The following is a 24743-nucleotide window of genomic DNA, read 5'->3' as shown; positions in this document are numbered from 1 at the left end:
AATGATAGTCACATTGAACATCAAGGGGCAATGGTTAGATTCTCTCTTGTTGGAGATGGTCATTGCCTGACACTTATGTAATGCAAATTTTACTTGCCACTTGTCAGCTCGAGTCTGGATATTGTCCAGGTCTTGCTGCGTTTGGACATGGACTGCTTTAGTATCTGAGGAGTCACAAAGAACATTATGCAATCATCAGTGAACATCCCCACTTCTAACCTTATGATGGAAGGAAGGTCATTGATAAAGCAGTTGAAGATGATTGGGTCTAGGGCACTCTCCTGAGGAATTCCTGCAGTGATGTCCTAGAGCTGAGATGATTGGCCTTCAACAACTACAACCATATTCCTTTGTGCTAGGTATGACACCAACCAGCGGAGAGTTTTCCCCCGATTCCCATTTACTCCAGTTTTGCTGGGGCACCTTGATGCCACACAGGGCCAAGTACTTGATGTCTTGGGCAGTCGCTCTCACCTCACCTCCAGAGTTCAGCTTGTTTGAACCAAGGCTGTAATGAGGTCAGGAGATGAGTGGCCCTGGTGGAACCCAAACTGAGCATCAGTGAGCAGGTTATTGCTAAGCAAGTTTCGCTTGATAGCACTGTTGATGACATCTTCCATCACTTTACTGATGATCGAGAGTACACTGATGAGGCGGTAATTGGCCGGGTTGGATTTGTCCTGCTTTTTGTGGACAGTACATATCTGGGCAATTTTCCACATTGCCAGTGCTGTAGCTGTACTGGTACAGCTTGGCTAGGGGCGCGGCAAGTTCCGGAGCAGAAGTCTTTAGAACTATTGCTGGAATATTGTCAGGGCCCATAGCCTTTGCACTATCCAGTGACTTGAGCCTTTTGTTGATATCACGCGGAGTAAATCGAATTGACTGAAGACTGGCATCTGTGATGCTGGGGACCTCCAGAGGAGGCTGAGATGGATCATCCACTTGGCACTTCTGGCTGAAGGTTCTTGCAAGTGCTTCAGCCTTATCTTTTGCAAGACGTTGCTGTTTGCATGGTTAACTGTGCAAGGTTAAAACAAGGGTGTTGGCTGGAAAGTTAAGCTGCAGAACGGCACTGTTGGCAGCAGGCCAGTCATGCATGCTGATTGATGACCAGCCTGCTCAGCATACTTTCAAGGGCCGTTCATCTTGTGCGCTAACACCCTAAATGGCATCTAGTGGAATTTGCCCTCAAAGTATGCCATTGCACTGCAAATGCCATTTTGGAGCTCAAAAGGCACCAGGAGCCCTGAAAATATGGTCACAAACAATCACAATTTCTCACCCTGCATCTTTAGCTATCGAGCTTTGGTGCTGTCCATTCCCCTTTACGGCAATGTGTTACATCCCCGGCTGATCTGAGCAGAGCATTCCCTCACTCTCACCCAGGGAGCCTGGGCCAATTGTATTACACCCTGAACCATTCTCGTGGTATTCAATGTTCCTGGTCTATTTGACTGAGCTTCTCTCTAATTTTCCCTCTCAGTCTGTACAGGAGGGGAACTACCCCCATGCGGCCACTTACTGTGCAGGAAAATTCCAGGAACTAACATAAACCTTACTATTTCAGACAGTGAAAGACTGAACCATCAACCCTTTTCAAAACAGCAGATAAAAATATAGTTGTCCTGCATATGGCTGTGGCATGTGCCAGCTATAATGAAGCCTCAATTGGCAAACACATGCTCCAGAAATCTGTGCTACTACATCAGGCATCAGAGGTGCTATTCTAGTGTCCCTTGTGCACATTCATTTACAGATGGTGAATAGCTAACTGTAGATGCTCATTAGACAAACTCTGAATCACTGAACACTGTAATTACTCTTCAGCTATTGAATTGGCCAGCTTGAAAGCCACTGCTTTGCTGTTGAGTTACCCAGCGCAGATTTGTAACATTTAGACCAGCTCACGGCTGGGAAGGCCGGCAGGGGATTAGGAACCCAAAAGACAGTGAAGCAGGCTTTGCCATGCTGGCTTTTTAATTCAGCCATGGTATTAGCACCCAGCTTCTGGGTTTCCTGATCAATGGAGCTTTGCAGGTGTGGTGACAGCTGGACCTGACAAGCTAAAGCTTCAATATTTAAATGGAACCAGGAGCGGGGGAGGGGGCTCAAAATGGAACCATTACAGAAATGTCACGACGGAGGGAGCAAGTGCAGTGATGGAGACTCAAAGTGTTCTGAGGCGTCCCTGGAGGTCATGCTTCAAGCCTGCAGGGAAACACTGTTCCCTCTGGACAAGAGGAAGAGGCCAAATAGGCATGGCTGGAAGTGGACTTAGGTGGTTTGCAGCAGGAGTGTGGTAGTTCACAGTTGGGTACAGTGCTGGAAGTGGAAAGGTGAGGCACATCCCCCTCACCCTGACTTGCCCAGCATTGTCCTGTACAGCACTCCTCAGGCCAACACACCTTGCAGCTCCACTCATTCCTCCCGCTCTAGGCACCTCCACTATCCCATCTGAACAGCCACCACCAACATTTACCTTCAGTTTATTGCCACCTCACACCTATCCCTCATGGTCCCCCTCTGAAAATATTTCCCTACCTTCCTCTCGAACGTACATCTCTCACTTTCTCCCACTTGTAGCTCTCTCATTGCAGGAGAAGAGAGTACACAACTCCAGGGAGAGGCAGAGAAATGAGGGTGGGCCACCAATAAACGTCAACGTGACCACTGTGGAGAAGGAGGCCATGGAGATTGGTAAAGTGCATTGGAGTTGGAGAGAAAGGGGTGTCCCGGATACCTGGCCACCAGCATACCCTCATTTTGTTTGGAGCATGCAGGTCTTTGTTTAAATTCGCAGCCCCCTTAAAATTTATTTTTGTGGTCACACATGGGTGATAACTTAAAGGTGCCGACATGTGTGCAGCCCGCGCATTTATTTTTAGGTTGCTGGGTGGATGAGCAGCTTAGAGGGAACATTGCTGTTGACAGATGTCATACAGCCACATGGCACACAACACTCATTCATGTTGAATCGATGTCTCCACTAACTGAAATATGAACACCTGCACTGTGGTGACTTTGAACCATTTGCTTTGTCAGTTCTAAATCATGTCTTTCATCCCTCACAGGCCCTTCAAGTGAGCTGGCATAGGAGGAGTTTGAAGAGTCCTCGGAAGAGGCTACACACTCTGAGGAAGCAATGTCACACAACTCAAGTGGCCCTTTCACCAGCTCAGATACACTCACCTTGGTGGGGCTTCTGAGGCAGGTAGCTAGATTGTCACATTGCAAATTGCACATCACAAGTGAGCAGCAGTAGCTGTTGTTGGAGACAGGGACAGCAACTGGAGTATCCCCGTTGGAGGGTGCAGGACACTCCAAGCGCTTTCTCAGCTCAATGAAGAGGCTAAGTCTAGGGGGTTGCCCATGAAGAGGACTATTCTGGAGCAGCAGAAGAAAATGTGTTAGGTTCTGTCGGTATTGCTTGAGTCATTGTACTCCACTGGAGAGAGTTGGAGGAGTCTGTCTCTAGCTTGAGTGCCATGACGTCTCAGGCCTTTGCATTGGTGTCCATTTCTATGGAAAGATGGACCACCTACATGGAGAATGAGACACAGCAGACAACCTAATGCATGCTGGCCCAATACCAATGACCTGTATACCCAGTCTGCTAGCTTATATAGGGTGGAGGAAAGATCACCTTGGCCATTTTCTGCCTCGCTGAAGTGCAGCCAAGTGCTCTTCAGCTTTGGGCGAGCAAAGGGGTGTGAGTAAGCCACAAGAGGGTAGATACAGAAAAGGCACATGGAAGAGCGGACTCTGCTGCAAAGCATTCTCACTCCTTGCTCCTTGCCCCCCTTGGTCAGAGCCACATGTTCTGCCTCCTGACCCAACGGTTGAGTCTGCCTTTGCACAGGTGCAAGTTGGGTAATCTTTTTTTGGGACCCTCACGGACTCCAATAACCAGAGGAAGCCTGTCACAGGTACCTCAGCTGTCAGAGCAGGGGACCAAGCCGCCTGCCTCCAACTTTGCTGAAGGCAAAGGGTGGCACCATGTAAAAATAATAGGAAAAGGAAGAGAATAGCTTTGTAGTTTCACAATGAAAATCACTTGGTGTTTACAAGTCTGTCACTGTGTCAATTTTATTGTCAATGTTCATGAGCCATGAACCTTATTTAAAATCTCCATTATCCTGTCATCTCCATTGTTGCCTCTTATGCGCCAAGTGACCATCAACTTTGAGGAAAATGATTTGGCCAGGGTAGAAGGTGAGCAAAGGGTGTCAGTGAGATGGAAGATTATTAATTATGGGAATGCTTTATGTTAGACGAGGACTCAGTGGGTTCAGTATTGTTGGCCAATTAGTTTCACAACCTCAGGTTAGCTGAATCGTGCCTGTATCAGTCCATCACAGGTTTCTCTGTCAGCAAGGTGAGCAGCTGAAGGTACACTGGTCACATCAGACTCCTCCTCTTCCTCCTCCTCTGAAGATGCAGACTGGTCATTACTTTCCTTTCTCTGTAGCTCCAGTCCTCTCTGCCGCATCATATTGTTCAGGCTTCTATCATTCGGGACACCCATGCTGGTGCATACTGAAGGATGTCCCCACATATGCTCAGGCACCTGAATCGTATCTTCAGCAACCCAATGGCTTGCTTTATTATCATTCTTGTGGCTCTGGTTGTACAATTCCTTTTCATCAGTTGTCGGGTTCCTCACAGGTGTCAACAGCCATGTATTTAGAGGGGAAGGAGTCATCTGCTGACTGCATTGCAGGTGCCAAGATCTGTGGGAGACGTGACTGTTGCAGATGAAGAACATCATGGCAGCTTTCAGGATATCTTGTGCAGACATACATGAATATCTTTTGATGGTCTCCTACCAGCTGGACATTTATCAAGAGGAATGCCATTCAATTGATGAATTCTGATGGTTCAGAGGGTGTCTTGATTGCCACATGGGTGCAATATAAGACTCTTTGGGCTTGTGGGAATCCAGCCATTGCAGCAAATCAGAGGGCCCTCTCATTCTGACCGGCCTCATCAGTAGTAAAGTGAATGTAAGTGCAGATCCTGGCAAACAAAGCATTGGCCACCTGGTATATGTTCTTGCACACAATAGATTGTGAAATCTGGCAGATGTCACCAGCAGACCCCTGGAAAGAGCCAGAGGTAAAGAAATCCAGGACTGTGGTGACCTTGATGGCCACTGGCAACATGTGCCCACCTGGCCTTGCTTTAGGAGGCTGCAGATGACAGCAATGACCTGCCGAGAAAGCCTGAGCCTCCTTAGAGGCTCTTGCTCACTCATGTCCAGAAAGCTGACCCGTGCGTGTAATATTGTGTATGGGAGGGGTATCGCCTCCTTCAGATTGGAGCTAAATGTTCACCCCCCCCGCCCCATCCTGTGGAGCGGCAAGTGGCTGAGGAGAAGGTGGCCGCTGCTCCTGCTGCTTGTGCTGTTGCTGCTGTTGCTCCTCTTGTCCCTCATCTGAAGTCCAAGGTAGAGCTGCAGAAAATGCTCCCATGCTGCTGAGAAGGTTGACAGCAAGGAAATGTAGATCGAGATCCAAAAGGTCCAAGATAACAGAAATGATGTTCAAAGTGTTGGAAATCACCTCCAAAGCAGTGAAAGCAAACTCTCAGAACAAGTCCTGTGAGCAAAAACCTTTTACTTAGGCAAGGAAGCAGCTGTCATTGTTCAGTATTAAAGGTTTCCTAGCCTGCCAATTTCACAGCACTATCAATCTCTCACTATGCTTTCCCCTGGCAAGTTTCAGACAGCTCAAGGAACCTATGCTCTGGCTGTTAAAGCCAGAATGCAGGGTTAAATCTTTAAATACCACTTTGTGGATGATAATCACCAGCCCGCCTGTACCACAGAGGGTATCTCTTCACTGTGGAGTATATCGACATCCGAAGGGCATTTGATGAGGTGCCACATAAGAGGAATGCCAGTAAAGTTGAAGCCCAAGGCATAAACGGGACTGTGGTGGCATGAATACAAAGTCGGCTGAGTGACAGGAAACAGTGTACAGGTTAACAATTTTTGGGGGGGCTGGAGGGATACAGGGCCTTAGGGCTAGCACTAGGTCCTTTGCTTATCCTGATATTTATTAATGACTTAGACTTGGGGGTAAGGGCAGAATTCCAAACTTTTCAGATGACAGAAAAGCTGGAACATAAGATGGTTCCTTTGACACCCAGTGACAGCACAGAAACAATGTGAGAGGTAAGCTGACTGAATCTCTATTATTGATAAAAGGTGTTTTGAAAAAATTCTTTCATGGCAATGTAGGCATTGCTGGCTAGGCCAGCTTTTGTTGCCCATCCTTAGATGCCCTTGAGAAGATGGTGGTGAACTGCCTTTTGAACTGCTGCAGAGGAGCTGCGAATGGTACTGACCATTGCGCAGTCATCAGTGGCCATCCCCTTTAGTGCCACACATTTCTCTTCAATATCTCAACTCTCTGTAAATTGGCTTTGGTTTGGGTAGAACGTGGAACTTGCTGCTAAAGTGAGTTACTTGACCAGAGTTATTGTCCTGCCGATTTCCCCCATCCTTCTCTCTCTCAACAGGAAGTTGATGGCCTGCACTCACTGCACATGGGAGATAACACATTGCATTTGGAAGCTTGTCTCACCATGCTAAAACCCACATCCTGCCATTGCACACCGAAACTCCACTCACCGGGGAACCAAAATAGTGGAGTGTTTTAAAATCTATCAACATCCTGGGTGTTATCATTGACCAGAAACTGAACTGGACTAGCTATATAAATACTGTGGCTACAAGAGCAGGTCAGAAACTTGGGATTCTGTGGAGAGTAACTCACCTCCTGACTCCCTAAAGCCTGACCACAATCCACAAGGCACAAGTCAGGAGTGTGATGGAATACTCTCCATTTGCCTGGATGAGTGCAGCTCCCACAACACTCAAGAAGCTTGACACCATCCAGGGCAAAGCAGCCCGCTTGATTGGCACCCCATTCACAAACATTCACTCCCTCCACCACCAATGCACAGTAGCAGCAGTATGTACCATCTACAGGATACACTGCAGGAACTCACCCAGGCTTCTTAGACAGCACCTTCCAAACCCACGACTACTACCATCTAGAAGGACAAGGGCAGCAGATACATGGGAATACACCACCTGCAAGTTCCCGTCTAAGTCACACACCGTCCTGACTTGGAAATATATCGCTGTTCCTTTACTTTTGCTGGGTCAAAATCCTGGAACTCCCTCCCTAACAGCACTGTGAGTGTACCTGCACCACATGGACTACAGCAGTTCAAGGAGCCAGCACACCACCACCTTCTCAAGGGCAATTAGGGATGGGCAATAAATGCTGGTCTAACCAGCAATGGCCACATCCTGTGAAATAATAAAAAGAAATTGTCAACTACTGGTATTGGCGCAGAGCAACTATGTTGCTGGACTAGTAATCCAGAGGATTGGACATGTAGTACATAAACAATGGGAGGAACTTCAGCCGACTTTGCTGCAAATCTGATAAACTTTCCTCTCAGGGCTACATAGAGTAGTTGAGGTGAATGGCATAGATGCATTTAAGGGAAATCTAGATAATCATGAGGGAGAAAGAAATAGAAGACTATGCTGGTAGGGTTAGATGAAGTAGAGTAGGAGGATGTTTTTGAGGAGCGTAAACACCAGCATGGAATAGTTGGCCTGAATGATCTGTTTCTGTGCTATACATTCTATCTAATTTTCTTTATTGAATCAAGATTCCTACTCTAATTCATCCTTTCTCAGGAGGTCAAAACAGTGAAACTCTTTATACCTCTCAGACTCCCCTTCCTCCCACTGTCAACACAATTTTAAATCCCAAATTGGGTGCTAGCCCTATCCTTTTTGCTTATAGAACAATAGCGACTGCACTTCAAAAATATTCCATTAGATGCATGAATATATCTGTAAGAACATATGAATTAGGAGCAGGAGTAGGCCATTTGAGACTTGATCCTGCTCCGCCATTCAATAAGATCATGGCTGATCTGATTGTGGTCTCAACTCCACTATCTGTCTACCCTTATAACCTTTGGCTCCCCTTATCAATCAAGAATCTAACCCAGCCTTTAAAATATTAAATGAGCCTGCTCACTGCTCTCTGCGGAAGAGAATTCCACATACTAATAACCCACTGAGAGAAAAAATTTCTCCTCATCTCCATCTTAAATACAAGGCCCCTTTTTTAAAGCTGTGTCCCTAGTTCTAGTCTCTCCAACAGGGGGAACATCCTTTCAGCATCCACCTTGTCAAGGCTCCTTGGGATCTTATATGTTTCAGTGAGATCATCTCTCATTTTTCTAATTCTCCAATGAATACAGACTCACCCTGTCCAACCTTCCCTCATAAGGTAACCCGCCCCCACCCCCACCCAGTCGCCATCCCAGGTATCAGTTGAGTGAACGTTCTCTGAACTGTTTCTCATGCAATTATATCCAAAGTGTTTTGGAATATGCTGAAATCTTCTCCCCCACTGAGTTATTTCTCCTTCAGCCTTTCAAGCTTCTCCCTCAAATAGGACTTTCAGTTGTTTTTGAAGCTGAATAACAGTTCTAGAAATATTGTCAAAATGAATAGGTGTAAGGCGTTTCATTATTTTATTTTTTTTAATAAAAGCTTATTTACACTGTTTCTATGCTTCTAAAGAAAAAATACAGCCTAGATCTGTGTTCTCCCACTGCTGTACTCTGTCATTCAGTTAGGTAGCTAGACAACCTTGGCCTCAGATTTCAGGGCCACCATCAACATCATTGAGTGATGAGTAAACAGGAGAGGTACTGTGGAGAAGTAGGTAACTGTGGGGAAAATGCATCCTCAAAGTATATACCTGAAGTGCAGCAGAAGTGTTTTGGATGTTAAAGTATTCACTCACTTACGTTACAATTGAGGTTATGTTTTGGGACTGTCTCTTTAATTTAAGGTAAATTGAAGGGGGTCATGTGATCTGTTCTGACATCTGCCTGACAGCAAGCCAAGATGCTTAGATTGTTAGAGATTATTTTACTGGGAAGAAGGTGCAAGGTGTTTATGCTGGAGTCAATGACAGCAGCCTGTGTGCTAACAGTGGATAGCTTGTGAGTCTCCAAAGTCCCAGAAAAGTATTGAGAATGTCAGTTTCTAAACAGTTGTGCTTTAAACCATTCATTGTTTTCAAGATGAGTGAGAGTTGGGCTCTCAAGGACGTTGTAAGGAACATATAATTTTATTTCTATAAAAACAAAAAGCTAAAAGCTACTGCGGATGCTGGAAATCCAAAACAAAAACAGAATTACCTGGAAAAACTCAGCAGGTCTGGCAGCATCGGTGGAGAAGAAATCAGTTAACGTTTCGAGTCTTCATGACCCTTCGGCAGAACAGAATTTTATTTCTGTTGGACTGTTGTAAAGAACATATCTTTTTACTTTCTGTTAGACTGTGGATTGGGATTGCAATGGCTGCATTTTGAGAGACATGTCCACTGGGACAGGATGAGAGATATATACAATGTTGCAGTCCTGGAACAGAGTGTGCCATGAAAGACAGGATGGTGCTGGAAAGGAGTCCTGGACCAAAGGAGCTACCTGACAAAAGCACTTTAATTGGCTCCTGACCAGGTGACCAGGTTTTATGTGAGGGCAGTGCAGCTGAATAGCTCCTAGCCTGAAAGGAACAAGACCTAAAGCCTCCTTCTCCTGTGTGTGGAAGATTCCAGTAATTCCATAATAATAGCTAGCTGTTTTTTTTCTCCTCATAGCTCTATAACCTGCTTTCTCTCTGAAAACCCCTGTCAAGAGGCAAAGGGGAAAATCACTGTTAGAGACACTGAAAGACAAGTGCTCAACCAGTGAATTAAATACTGAAAGTGCTGGAAGACACCTCATGTCATCAATAAGAACTAAAGGCATTTGGAAGACATCAATCAAAATCAACCCATTGAATGTTGTACTCCAGAATTGGTGCTATTGAACTGTTTTATCCCACCCTTAAAATCCATGTTTTTGTGTGTCTTATGTGTCTTGTAAGTGCATGTCTAGGGATTTAAGAAGGGATAGAGTTTAGGTTATAGAGTTAGAAATTAGCAGCTCATATTTCTTTCTTTTGCCACTGGTTAATGACAGTTTGTTCGATAAACAATTATTTATTTATTAAGTTTACAAACCTGGTGCTCGTATTCTGTTAACCTAAATGAAACAGTTAGGTAGAATTGGGGAAATCTGCTGGTTTGATCAAACTTTTTCACATTTGTCACGGCTCGGGGAACAGTGGGGCTTGATATTATAGCGCACTTTCCCCAGTGACAACCAATCAGCATCTCTATCTGGATACAAGGTTCATGTGATTCATGTTGCCAATGGAAATGGACTTAGAGAGGTGAAGGATTTCTAAGATAGCCCTGAAAACTCAGAGACACGGTAGGTCTGTCAGGGTCCAGGAGAGAGAGAGAGAGCAGCGAGAGGCTAAATTTTCTGTGCTGGAATGCGGGAGGAAGCTCAGGCTTGGATTGAAATGACCAAATTCGTGAGGAGTTAAAAGGAAGCTGGAAGATTCACCTAGCTTGCATTGGAGGGAGGATCTCCAGTGATATTCTCACTGTGAAGGACACTTCTGGGGTGAGAAGTTCCCAGGCTGAGAAAGGAAATGAACAGAAGCAAACCCTGGGAGCTAAGAATCATTTTGGACTGATTCTGGGAGAATTGAATGTCTACTTAATAGGTAGTGTAACGTATATCTGTTAGTGGGCTTATTTGGTTGTGGTAAAACTTCTGTTCTGTGGTTTAAAATATAAGTTGCCTACAAAAATATTGTTTAGTCAATAGTGCTTTTAGTCTGTTACAGTAAACAGCTTAAATCTTGTCATCATCCTTTCAGTGAATAATTGGAAGGTTGAATTTCTTTTTAAAAATTATTGGTCTCCACTTGGATTGTAACATTTATCTATTCAGACTTCTGCTTTGTATTCATCTAAAGAACACGGGAGTCTTTAAAAAAAACAACACCTTGTCCAAGGTTAGCACTCTCACTCTGAGTCAGGAGATTGTGGTTCAAGGCCCACTCCAGAAACTTGAGTCCATAATCAAGGCTGGGACTCCAGTGCAGTACTGAGGGAGTGCTGCACTGTCAAAGGTGCTGTCTTTCAGATGCAATATTAAATTGAGGAGCCATCTGCCGTCACAGGTCAAGGTAAAAGATCCCATTGCACCAGCTGAAGGGCAAGGGAGCTCCACCCAATTTCTTCACTAAGATTTATCCCTCAACAAACATCATTGAGACAGATATGGTTATTATCTTGTTGTTCTTTATGAGATGTTGCTGTGCGCACAGAGACTGCTGCATTTCCTACAATAAACTACAAATGCACTTCAAAATGCTTCATGTAAAGCGTTGTGAGATGTCCTAGGGTTGTGAATGGTGCCACAGATGCAAAATGCCTTTTTGTAAAACTTTTTTCTAGTTTGTGGCCTGTTACTTAGAAGTGCAAACCACTTGCTTTCCTGGTCCTAATTTGGTATTGGCATTGACAATTCAACTACAAACAACTGCGTAGTGTTACAGGAAGCACAGTAAAACGTAGCCTATGCAAGGAGAAAAAAGTAAAATTGAAAGGGTGCATTTTACACAGAAACAACTGTTTGACCCAGTCAGCCTGTACCAGAGTTCATCCTTCACATGAACAGAAGTTTTAACCCCATGATCCCATATCCCTTTATTCCCCATTCAATGTGGTGAGGGTTCTGAGCGGAACTGTCCCAGATTTGCACTAAGTGCGGTAGCAAGCGGGAAAAAGAGCCGTTTTTCCCGCTGGCAGCAATGGTGGTTTTTCGCACCACATCACCCCAAACCCACCCCATTAATCATGCATTCCCAGGAAACACGCCATTTCAATGGCGGGAGGGCTGTCATTCGCCCGCCACGCCATCACCTCACCACTTCCTCACGCTGGGTGCCATATTTAAAGTGCAGCCTCGCGCACGCTTCTCAGCACTTCCAGCCCAGGACTACTGCAAAGAAGACATGGCCCCAAAAGACAAGAAAACTGCAGCTTCCTGATTCAGTGACACATCTCTGGAACACCTTTTGGACACCATGGAGGCCTGCTATGATGTCCTCTACCCCTGCTCTGGCCGCAGGAGGGGCACCAACATAACTAAATGGGAGTCAGTGGCAGCGGTGGTCAGCACCAATGCGCTGCAAAAGAGGACAGCCACCCAGTGCTGCAACATGATGAATGATCTCATCTGTTCTGCCAGGGTAACTCACTCTTCTCATCACTCTCAACTCACACTCACAAACCCATCACACATCCACACAGATCTCACACCTCAAGGGACAACACCACTAACTCTCACACACACCCTCACATCTCCATCAGGCTCAAATCTTCTGAAGTTGGCCTTCCAACTCATCCTCAAGAGTCAGCAGAAGGCGACAGAGCTGTGGAAAGCCCTCAACTGAGTGGCACGCAAGTCAGAGGAGTGGGCCCGCCTGCTCTTTGATGAAGTGGTGCCCACATATGCGCATATGGAGGTCTCCAAGGGGAGGATGGCAGACACCATGGAGACTCTGGTCCAGCACAATGGGTGAGTTCCTGCAAGAAGATGCGAGAGGGAAACGGGGAGCCTCAACATCCTCCTGGGTGCTCCTTCCCCTAAAGGAGTCAGGCAGGGGCCCTTGGGCACCCAGAAGGAGGAGGAGCGGCAGCTGGACACCCCTGGGTCATCCACACAGGAACCTGAGGAGCTGTCCGCTCTCTCTGAGCCCCCTTAGCCTGTGAGCTCCTCAACCTCGTCCTCTGTCACCGCAGAGGGAGCAGCTGGCCCACAGGAGGACAGCCAAAGCAAACCGAAGCCCTCTAGGCCTCAGCTCTCCAGAGGATCCATGTCGAAGCCATCGGAGGCAACAGGGCCAACCATTACACAGGCTGTCTCCACCCCTGCTGTGGGTGTCAGGGCAGCACCTAGAAGTCTAAGGCATTCAAGAGTTAAGAAATTCTGATCACAGTTGGTTGCACGGGTGAACACATTTTGTCACTTTACAATGTCACTGAATAATGTGTAATGGTGTCTTTCAGCTTCATTTACAGGCTTCACAAGTCCTCCTATTGCACCCCACCCCCCCCAACTAACATTTCAACAGCACACAGCCAGCCCACGAGTGACTCTGGAGGGAGAAGTGTGTGTGTGGCAGGGCCTTTCGGAGCCTTGTGCAAGCACAGTCCCATACACATGGATCCTTCCCACATCGCACACCCCTCAATGCCCCGAGCATTTTCAATGCTGCCTGCTGGGGTTCACTTTCAGTTGTCCATCTGAGCTGACCTGCATTTCCGCCCGCCCACTAATCATACTCCCATGCAGCACCTGATCTCACCCACCACGGCTCTTGTTTTGCTTTTGATTTGGCAAGCATGGTCCTGCTACGTTTTTCTGGCGCTCCACTGTCCTTTCCCTTCCCCCAGCCACCCATTTTCTTTGCCTCATCACAGTTGACCCCTCTGGCATCACCTTCCACCTCCCCTCCATGACCTACCAGCCACCACCCTTTTCCTTCAGCATGTCCAGGTGAACATGCACATTCCCTTCCTTCCCAAAAATCCCACCCCCATCCACATTAACCTCCCTGACCTCCTCCTTCCCAACTCCAGGGTCCATGTCTGCCTCCAAGACCTCACCAATCACCCTCGCCATCCCATTTACCCATACCGTCGCACACTCATGCTCCCACCCTACCGCCTCACTCTGCCCTTGGCCATTCCCTCCTACTATGCCCATCCTCAGTTTGCTCCCCAGGAGGCAGCCATTGATTCACGTTCACCTAGACATCTCCCCCTCCAGGCTCTTCCCCCACCTTGGAACTCCTTTCCCCCAACCCAGACACCACCCCCCGCTTAGTCCTTCCTTCAGGCACCCTTACTTCTTCCTCCACACTTACTCTTTTCCTTTCTCCTCCTGGAATCCTTCACCTCTCCACAGTCCTTCCCCCCTCCGAACTCTTCCCCTTACACCTACCTCCCCAGTTGCCATCTTCTCCCCTGTTACCCTCCTCCTCCTCACATTGTCCCTACCCCCCACCTCACCCACCCCAACACCCTCATTCTCCCCAGCCTCACCACCTCCGACATCCTCGTTCCCCCCAACCTCTCCACACACTTCCTCCTCCCATAGTCCTTCCTCCTACCTCGACACCTTCATTTCTCCCAACCTCACCCCCCTGACACCTCTTCCTCTCCCAGTTAATCCTAGACCTTGCTCTCCCACCCCCAGTACATCTTCCTCTCCCAAACACAGCTGGACCTTCCTCTCCATATTCTTGAGCATCATCTGTTGTGAGCAGACCCTCAATGGTGACTTTCTGCCTTCCATGGGATACTTTGCAGTGGAGCCATGTCCATGAGAATCCACCCAGCATGCCATTGACATTCCTCCAGTGTGCCATTGCTGTCAGGCTCTGGCATCTTCTGCTCCTCGGATGTCCGCGATGTGAGCAAGGCCCTGGCAGTAAGTCCAGACTTTTGCATGTCACACTTGTCAAGATGTGTTCTGCACTGGTGTGTTTTCCTGCCGATGTGTGCGGACGATCCAGCAGGGTAGGTGGGGAATGATTCTGGCAGCTGGCCTTATAATGATATGCAGACGTATTACAATGAGGTTCCCAATGTACGATGGCAGGAAACGTGGTCTGCCATTTATGGGCAGAGTGGACGATTGCAAACTGGTTTCACGACGCTGTGAAATCGATTTTTGACCTTCTCGCCATTTTCTGCTCACAATGCTGAACATGCCCGACACCAACGGGCACGGAAAGTTCCGCCCTCTGTCTCTACCACCCTTTCTTCTAGTGAGTTCCAGGTCGCAACCATACTCTGGGTGAAAAAATGTTTCCTCATTTCCCGTCTAATCCTTCTACTAATTACTTTAAATCTATGGCCCCTAGTTTTTGACCCTCTGCTAAATAGGTCATCCCTATTTACCTCATAATTTTATGCACCCCAATTAAGTCACCCCTCAGCATCCTCTGTTTGAAGGAAAACGACCCCAGCCTACCCAATTGTTCCTCATTGCAAATATTTTCCAGTCCTGGCAACATCCTCGTAAATCTCCTCTGCACCCTCTCTAGTGCAGTCACATCTTTCCTGTAATGTGCTGACCAGAATGGTATGGAGTTCAAAGTGCTTTTCAGCTGATGAAGTACTTTTGAAACATAATCACTGTTGCTATGTAGGAAAATGCAGTGGCCAATTTACGTACAGCAAGGTCCCACAGATAGCAAAGAGATAAACGGCTGGGTCATCTGTGTTTAGTGATGCTGTTTAAGGAATAATGGACAGTGCAGCACTGAAGTGTCAGCCTAAATTATGTGCTCAAGTCTCTGGAATGGTGCTTAAACTGACAACCATCTCTCACAGAGGCTAGAGTGCTACCGCTGAGCCAATATTGCCATTTGAAGAATTACTTTTAAAGTGTAGTCACTGTATTTAGGCAAACAAAGCAGCCAATTTATGTACAGCAGTTCCCATACACAGAAAGTGAGATGAATGAATTTTTAAAAATATTATTGTTCCAAGGAGGAACACTAGGTGGGGTGTAGAAAATTCTTGCCTGTCTTTAAATAGTGCTTCGGACCTTCTATGTGATACATAATATAAAAATGCAGACACAATTAAGCAAATACCCATTAAGAAAAATAAACAGTAACTTCTGATGCTTTATAAATAAATAGTATGTGTTCATTCAAAGAATTCAAATAAATGCAAATTACAATTGAATTTGGTACAATGCAAAACACTAGCAGTGACACATACTGCTTTGACCTGCTTTATACATCAACAACTACACATACTGCTGGATATGGTAAGTTGACTCTGTAACAGCATTACTATTGAGGGTTTAGACCTTGATTCATGAATCACTGCCATCAGAGCACATTCACAGCACATGCAGCGGAGAGGTTTTATATTATTTTATATGCTGTTCAGAAGCTAGATCAAAAAAGCATAGAGAAGGTTCATAAGTTATGAGAAGCTTAAAACTGTAATTAATTGAAAATCTATTGATTTTTATTCAAATCAATTGCAGGCTAAGCTAGAATGTCACAGTGGTACATGGTAATGAATCAGTAAAGAAACTGCAAACACACAAGTCAGTCAGCATTCAAAAATAAAAGTTGATGTTTCAATTAAAAACCCTGTGACACAACTGACTTAGGATCTTGCAAAACAGTGACTTGTCTTTCCTAATTTCAGATAAAACATGGCTAATTTTTCCCTTCACAAAGATACTGAGGCCAACACGCTGACATTGATCAGCTAAAGCAGCACTGAACAGGAATTAAAATTGGTTACCTCTTGGTCTGTATGAATGTCACCAGAATCTGTTTCAACCAAGAGTCAATTTACTTTGCGCTGAGCACACCTCTGAGCTTTAAGCAACTAGCAATTTACTGTGAGAAGCAATAGGAAACTAGCGCAAGAATTCACACAGATCAAAATATGGGATACACTGGAGTGGCAAACCAAAACAAGCTTATCCATTAAATTATCAAATTAACAAAAATACACATACATGAACAGCAACTCATTCAAAAGCAGGAATCCTTCCTTCATTCTGAATTATTTTGTTTTTGTCCCATAATCTCCAATCCAGCAAATCAATGATACTTCAGAGTTCTAAGTTTTTTTACTTGACTATTCCTTCCTTAGCTGTCTGGATGGATTTATTGAGTTAAGGCAGTTTTCTCACAATGAATCTTTCAAAGGGCAACTGAGTCAGTGCAATCGGTTTGGAAAACAACTGGAAACCAAACAGTGAAAAAGTGTCCAGTGGAAATGTTCAGGCACTGAAGAATCCACATGTGCGCAGGCACCAATAGAGTCTTTTCATTCAAAAGAGGAGAAATCCTCCCCCATTTTGAATATTTTTGTTTGCTTCCCACTATCTCCAATCTCGTAAATCAAGGCTACCCGGAGATGTCGTGGGTTATCTTCTGCTGGAGTTAACGTTATTTTTCCTTTTATCACAGTGTCCTGGAATACTTGGACAGGTTCGTCCAGATAAAGCAAGGACTGTTTCCAATGTGTTTCCTCTGCAAAGGGTGAAGTGGACAAGACAACGGGTTCAAGTTCATCAGCATCAAATGCCACGCGGTCATCAGCATTGGGATTAAATGAGTGGGGGTTTTCACCATTGGTTGTGACTGCACAGTGGATGTTGCCAGTGGCATTGGCAGTGCGAGCACTGACCATATGGGAAGCAAAGGCAGTGGATACATGAGGCCCATTGTCATTGGAACTGGTTGCATGCTTGTCATCGGCACCGTCTGGGCAGGCAGAGGTGGGGAAGATAACGGAAAACCAGATGGCGAAGGCGTGCATGGTGGCGATGCCGAATGAAGAGGTGGTGAAGAGGCCGCCCAGCCCCCCGAGCTGTTGCTCAGTGACCGTGTAGAGGTCGATGGTGGCGAACATGAAGGGCCGGGCCAGGACGTCCTCGCCGTGCAGGGCGCCCACCGCCATCTCGTCGTTCATGAGGCAGCGGCGGGCAAAGGTGGCCATACAGGCCATGTCCACTCCGTGCTGCTCCTTGACCCCGGCCCAGAAGGACAGGCGTTCCTGCAGGGCTGGGTCGCTGACCGGGGCGATGAAGAGCTCGGCCCGGCAGGGGAAGAGCAGGCCGCCCGGTTTGAGCCAGCGGTCCCGGGCGTGGAGCACACTGCGGAGCATCGACTCGTACATGAGGCCATAGCCCATCCACTCGCTGACGATGGCGTCCACCTTCTCGGGCAGCCTGGCCTCCTCCACCCGGCCCCTCAGCACCACGATGCGGCCACTCAGCCCATTGGCTTCGACTACCTCCAGTGCGCGCTCCGCCATCACCGCGCTCGCCTCCGCCGCGTACACGCGCGCCGCTCCAGCCTGCGCGCAGAAGACGCTGAGGATCCCCGTGCCCGCGCCCACGTCCAGCACCGTCCGGCCCCGCAGCAGGCCAACTCCAGGCCCAGGCTGCGGCCCGGGCCTAGCCGCCTCCCTCCGCCCGCAGCCCCGCTGCAGAGCCCGGCGGTAACAGCCGGTCCGGGCCGAGTCCGCGATCATCTCCTCATGGATCGACACATCCGAGTACGAGTGGAAATAAGCGCCGTCTTGGCGGTCCCGGGCCTCGGCCCCCGGCCTCTCCCGGTCCTCGGCCTCAGCCCCCGGCCTCTCCCGGGTCCCGGGCCCCGGCCGGGCTCCGGCCCTCGGCCTCTCCCGAGCCTCGGCGCCGGCCCCCGGCCTCTCCCGAGCCTCGGCCCGGGCCCCCGCTCCCGGCCTCTCCCAGGCCTCGGCCCCGGCCCCCGGCCTCTCCCCGGTCCCCGGCCTCTCCCAGGCCTCGTCCCCGGGCCCCGGCCTCTCCCGGGCCTCCAGCCGCGGCCTCTTCACCTGATGCGGAGCCGGCTCCATCACTGAATGCAGGGCTCGGCGCTCATGGTGGTTCTCGGTGCCGGATCCTCGGCCTGCCCTGTGCTGCCTGGGAAGCTGGAGTCTGATCCCGCTGTGCCTCAGCCCAGAGCTGCCCCCTCGCTGCCAGGGTGCAGCCCTGCCCCCACCCCCTGGGATTCTCTCACTCAGCCACAGCCTGACATTCCCCTTCAGTGCCAGCTGCTGCCATACTGCAGGACACTGGCATTCAGCATTGGGCCAGCTTTCACCAGTGCCCAGTCAGCTTTTACTGGCATTCAGCATTGGACCAACTTTCACCAGTGTCCAGCCAGCTTTCACTGGCATTCAGCATTGGGCCAGCTTTCACCAGTGCCCAGCCAGCTTTCACTGGCATTCAGCATTGGGCCAGCTTTCACCAGTGCCCAGTCAGCTTTCACTGGCATTCAGCATTGGGCCAGCTTTCACCAGTGTCCAGGCAGCTTTCACTGGCATTCAGCATTGGGCCAGCTTTCACCAGTGCCCAGTCAGCTTCCACTGGCATTCAGCATTGGGCCAGCTTTCACCAGTGCCCAGTCAGCTTTTACTGGCATTCAGCATTGGGCCAGTTTTTACTGGCATTCAGCATTGGGCCAGCTTTCGCCAGTGTCCAGCCCAGCTTTTACTGGCATTCAGCATTGGGCCAGCTTTTGCTGGCATTCAGCATTGGGCCAGCTTTCGCTGGCATTCAGCATTGGGCCAGCTTTCGCTGGCATTCAGCATTGGGCCAGCTTTCGCTGGCATTCAGCATTGAGCCAGCTTTCGCCAGTGTCCAGCCCAGCTTTTACTGGCATTCAGCATTGGGCCAGCTTTTACTGGCGTTCAGCATTGGGCCAGCTTTCGCCAGTGTCCAGCCCAGCTTTTACTGGCATTCAGCATTGGACCAGCTTTCTCTGGCATTTAGCATTGGGCCAGCTTTCACTGGCATTTGGCAGCAGGCCAGCTTTCACTGGCATTTGGCAGCAGGCCAGATTTCACTGGGGTCTGGCAGTGGGTCAGCTTTCACTGGCATTTGGCAATGGGCTAGCTTTCACCGGCGTCCAGCGGTGGACCAGGTTTCACCGGCAGCGGGCCAGCTTTCCCCAAGCTGGCAGTTACATAGGGACTAAAAGGCCAAAGCAACCTTGATCCACCAGGTTCACCTTCTACCATCCTGGTAGTCTCAGGATAATGGAGTTGTTGATGAATTACAAATCAGTCTACAACATTGAAATGTGACATAAGGAAAACCTCAGTGGTGGGCTACTTGGGGATCATATGTCCAAAGTCACCTTTTCCTCCTAATGATGCTAAACCTATCACATGTCTCAAATAATTGTATACTTGGAAATATATTTCCCTCCGCACAAGCTAACCTTTTAAACTCAGATTTTAAGCCATACACGTGAGGACTTTATTACAAGCCAAATGTCTGCACCTTAGCCATGGATCAATGATAGCACTCTCACTTCTGAGCCAGAAGGTTCAACTTCCAGCCCAGAGACTTGAGCACAACATCTAGGCTGACACTTTGTGCAGCATTTCCTCAGTACTATCTATTGGTGTTACCAACCATCAGATAAGGCTTTGAATTGACACCCCATCAGCCCTCTCAGTGGATGTAAAAGATCCCTTTAGAATATTTAGAAGAAGAGGAAGGGCGTGTTCTGCTGTGTCCTGGCCAATATTTACCCTTCAACCAACATTGTAAAGAACAGATGGTCATCTTTCATTTCACACAGGGACTTTGCTGTGTGTAAGATGGCTGCAGCATTTCCTACATTACAATGTTACAGCGATTCCACTGCAAAACTACTTCATTGACTGTAGAGTACTTTTGGACATCCTGATGGTGAAAGGCGCTATATAAATGCATTTTATTTCTTATATCTTTGGCACCTGGCCAGAACCGGGAGGTTCTGCACTTGTAACTATGAGTAAAAATTCTTACCCAACCTTTTTCCCTGTAAAGTTTATGGCTTTCTACCAGGAAATTATCTGCAAACTGTATGAGTGAGTGGATCACATGTCTTGGGGAGACAAAAATAAACTGAGGGGTACCTTCTCTTTCAATAGATTTTTTTGTGTCAAGGCAGTATGACTGCTTCTTGCTCTGACACTTTGAATAAGGAAAGTCCATCTCTGTTGTTTGAAGTCAAGTTGTCAGCTTTGGTAGGCCTCTTAATTTCAAGGAGTTAAAGTCCCACTTCAGCTCAAGTGGGACTTGGGTAGAGTGTGAGAATGATAAGAGGTCACCTGATATCATAGTGCCATTAACAAAGAGGTGGTTTGCTTGTCTTTTCCTCCTGCCTCTGGAACACGATGTTGCTCACCTGACTTCACTCCCTGTACTTATCACCGACTTCTTATCCTGCTCTGCTGATTTTTTTCAGCAAATTGAATAAATTATATAGTTTCAAGCAGGTAATGCACACTAAAAGTCATTGTATGCACAGAAGTGCTGTGACCATAAGTAAAGCTCTACTGCAGGACTAAACACAGAAAATGCTAGTAATCACTCAGCAAGTCAGGCAGCCCTATGGAGAGAGAAACAGGGTTGATGTGCAGAATTGTTACAGTACAGAAGAAGGCTATTCAGCCCATTATGTTTGCACCAACTGTCCAAATGAGCAATTCACTTAGTGCCATTCCGCTGTTTCTCCCTGTAACCCTGCACATTTTTGTCAAATAACAATCTAATTCCCTTTTAAATGCTTCGATTGAACCTGTCTCCACCATACTTTCAGGCAGTGCATTCAGACCCTAACCACATGCCGCATGAAAAGGTTTTTCCTGATGTTTCTTTTGCCAATTACTTTAAACCTGTGCCCTCTTGTTTTCAATCCTTTCATGGGTGGGAACAGTTTCTTCCTATCTACCCTGTCCAGACCCCTGATGATTTTGAATACCTATTGACAAAAGGGCTGACAAAAGGTTCTTGACCTGCAATGATAACCCCACCTTTCCCTCTCTCCATAGGCGCAGCCTGACCTGCTGAGCGTTTAATGGCATTTTCTGTTTTCATTTTAGAATTCCAGCATCTGCAGTATTTTGCTCTTTGTTCTTGTGCAGGAATGTTGGATAAAAAAAGTATAATTTGTTCAATCGTTGATGTTTTGTTGCTAGCAGCCATGTATGCAGTCATACTGCTGCATGAGCAGCCTTCATTAAAAATTAGAATGAGCAAAAGAACTGAGTTGTTTGCAATCACCAGGAAATTGTGCTGCAAATCTAAATGTGATCCAAAACTCGATGAAAGCACCTTCATCTCTGAGTCAGAAGCTGTGCTTCAAACCCCACTCCAGACTCTTGTAATCTGGGCTGCCACTTCAGTGCAATGCTGAGGGAGTGCAGCAATGTCAGACGGGCTGTCTTTCAGATGAGCCAATAAACTGAGGCTCTACCTTCTCAGATGGGGATGAAAGATTTCATGGCATTATTCAAAAAAGAGCAGGGAGTCCTCCCCAGTTATTCCTCAACTAACATCTGTTAAACAGATTGTTCATTTATCTCATTACTGATTGTTCAGTATTGCTGTGTACAAATTGGCTTCTGCATTTCCCTGCAATACATTTAAAATTAAAGTGCTTTTGGATATCCTGAAGACAAATGGTGTTGAATAAATGCAAACTGTTTCCCCTTTAAGCCACTTCAGAAGCAATTTGCTACAACTGTACAGGGCATTGGTGAGACCACACCTGGAGTACTGTGTACAGTTTTGATCTCCTTACTTAAGGAGAGATATACTTGCATTTGAAGCAGTTCAGAGAAGGTTCACCAGGCTGATCCCTGGGTTATTTTATGAGGAAAGGTTGAGCAGGCTGGGCCTATACTCATTGGAGTTTAGAAGAATGAGAGGTGATCTTATTGAAACATAAAATTTTGAGAGGGCTTAACAGGGTAGATGCTCAGAGGATGTTTCCTCTTGTGGGGGTATCTAGAACTAGGGGGCACAGTTACAAAATAAGGGGTCTTGCATTTAAAATAGAGATGAGGAGGAATTTCTTTTCTTAGAAGGTTTGTTAATCTTTGGAACTATCTTTAAGACCATAAGACATAGGAGCAGAAATTAGGCCATTCGGCCCATCGAGTCTGCTCCGCCATTCAATCATGGCTGATAAGTTTCTCAACCCCATTCTCCCGCCTTCTCCCTGTAACCTTTGATCCCCTTACCAATCAAGAACCTATCTATCTTGATCTTAAATACACTCAATGACCTGGCCTCCACAGCCTTCTGTGGCAATGAATTCCATAGATTCACCACTCTCTGGCTAAAGAAGTTTCTCCTCATCTCTGTTCTAAAAGGTCTTCCCTTTACTCCGAGGCTGTGCCCTCGGGTCCTAGTCTCTCCTACTAATGGAAATATCTTCCCCACGTCCACTCTATCCAGGCCTTTCAGTATTCTGTAAATTTCAATCAGATCCCCCCTCATCCTTCTAAACTCCATCGAGTATAGACCTAGAGTCCTCAAACGTTCCTCATATGTTAAGCCTTTCATTCCTGGGATCATTCTCGTGAACCTTCTCTGGACCCTTTCCCGACCCTTTCCCAGATAGCAGTGGAGGCTGGGTCATTGCATTTATCCATGGCTGTGATGGACAAATTTTTGATCTACAAGGAAATCAAGAGTTACGGGGGCAAGCAAGAAAACGGAGTTAAGGCCACAACAGATCAGCCATGATCTTATTGAATGGTGGAGCAGATTCGAGGGGCTGAATGGCCTACTCCTGCTACTGTTTCTTATTTCTTATGTTAACCCTTGATTCCCTTGTCATTACAAGAGCCTGGAATGGGGTTTGAAGCACAGCTTCTGACTCAGAGATGAAGGTGCTTTCACCGAGCTTTGGATGGCACCTAGATTTGCAGCACAATTTCCTGGTGATTGCAAACAACTCAGTTCTTTCCCTCCCTCTAATTTTTAATGAAGTCTGCTCATGCAGCAGCATGACTGCATAAGTGCCCGCTAGCAATTTATGGGGGAAGCAGGCAAGAGATAGGAGTTAAGGCCAAATTCTGATCAGCCGTGATCTTATTGAATGGTGGAGCAGGCTTGACGGGTCAAATGGCCTATTCCTACTACGAATTCTTATTTTATGTTCTTAATTATTTTTAAAAATAGTGGGGTTAAGATAAGGAATGTGAAATCCGGCCTAAGTAAAACTATCCACTAGTGTTTTATATAATTCACCTACTGCATTTCCAACAACATGCTACTATTTGGAATGTGGATTTTGTAATATTATAGTAAGTGGCTGCAAACCTTGTCTATATGCCAAGGTGAATTCGACACAGCCAAACGCCTGAAGTTTTATTAAAGATTAAATGTTATAGATCTATGCATAACCAGCAGTGAGATGACATAAGATGCAGTCACAAACGATATACACATTATAGTTGGATGAGCTCAACTTCCCTGGAGTCCCTTTATCTCCCACCTCTCAGTACAATGGTTTTGCTTTCAAGTTTAGTTAAAAGGCTAGTTCATCACCTCCTCATGATTTTCACTCATGGTTTACAGTCAATATTATTAATTCAACAGACCAGGATTCAAAAAGTCTCCACAGCACGATAGGATGGAGTTTAAACTATTTTATCTATTTACTGTCTAGAAAAGAAGAAACATGGATGTATCTATGAGGTTAGAAATTCTACAATTTAATTACAGAATTTAATATAAAGTGGAACTTAATATAAGCGAAAGATAAAAGCAAAATACTGCGGATTAATATAAGCGTAATGTAGTGTAATGCATAAAATGTAGTTCTTTTACTATTTCTCAATCTTAATTTCTAACGCAGTCAGCACTTTGCTTCATTTGGTATTTTCTTGGAAGGGAAGTGGAACATTGCACTTGCACATTGAAAGCAATACATTGATCACTGCTCTACAGCCCTCTGCCTGAGCTTTGGCCTATTCCGACTGACAACATGACTGTCAGCTCTTTGAAACTGAAAGGCAGCTTGCTGTACCACCAGAATCTTATTTTAAAAACAAGCAAGGGTAAATTGAGGAGTCATGCCAATCTGGGAGCATGAATCAGGAAATCTCTATGTGGCCCATGGGTTTTCTCTGTTATAATTAATGGACAAAGAATTGCAGGCTGAAGGCACATGATTTTCTGATACAAACATGTGGCAGGCAAAACTTTGCAGCAGGTGTGCGAGAGCAGGGAACTTATCCCTACAGAGAAGCAGGTCATTCAGCACCTCGAAGCTGATCCTCCTTTCAATTAGATTATGACTGATCTGTATCTTGACTGAATTTATCTGCTTTGGTTCTGTAACCTTTAATAACATTGCCTAACAAAAATATATCAATCTTAGCTTTGAAATTTTCAAGTGACACAGCATCAACAGATTTTTG

The 24743-nt window shown here is 46.6% G+C and overlaps 1 protein-coding gene across 1 annotated transcript; it reads right to left on the bottom strand.

The window, feature by feature from the left end:
• Positions 1-15640: 15640 nt before the first annotated feature.
• prmt6 (protein arginine methyltransferase 6) lies at positions 15641-18386 on the bottom strand. The gene has a single exon (XM_078548259.1). It carries the CDS (start codon positions 18384-18386, stop codon positions 16830-16832), a length of 1557 nt encoding a protein of 518 aa, XP_078404385.1. The 3' UTR covers positions 15641-16829.
• Positions 18387-24743: the final 6357 nt, after the last annotated feature.

The sequence above is a fragment of the Cetorhinus maximus genome, chromosome 9, assembly GCF_964194155.1.
Source record: "Cetorhinus maximus chromosome 9, sCetMax3.hap1.1, whole genome shotgun sequence".
NCBI classification, from domain to species: Eukaryota; Metazoa; Chordata; class Chondrichthyes; order Lamniformes; family Cetorhinidae; genus Cetorhinus; species Cetorhinus maximus.
Note: the sequence above shows the minus strand (reverse complement) of the source record. Positions and strands in the feature narration are given on the sequence as shown.

Bases quoted from the DNA above. Each gene is read 5' to 3' on its own strand.
- prmt6 (XM_078548259.1), bottom strand. From the start codon at position 18,386: ATGGAGCCGGCTCCGCATCAGGTGAAGAGGCCGCGGCTGGAGGCCCGG.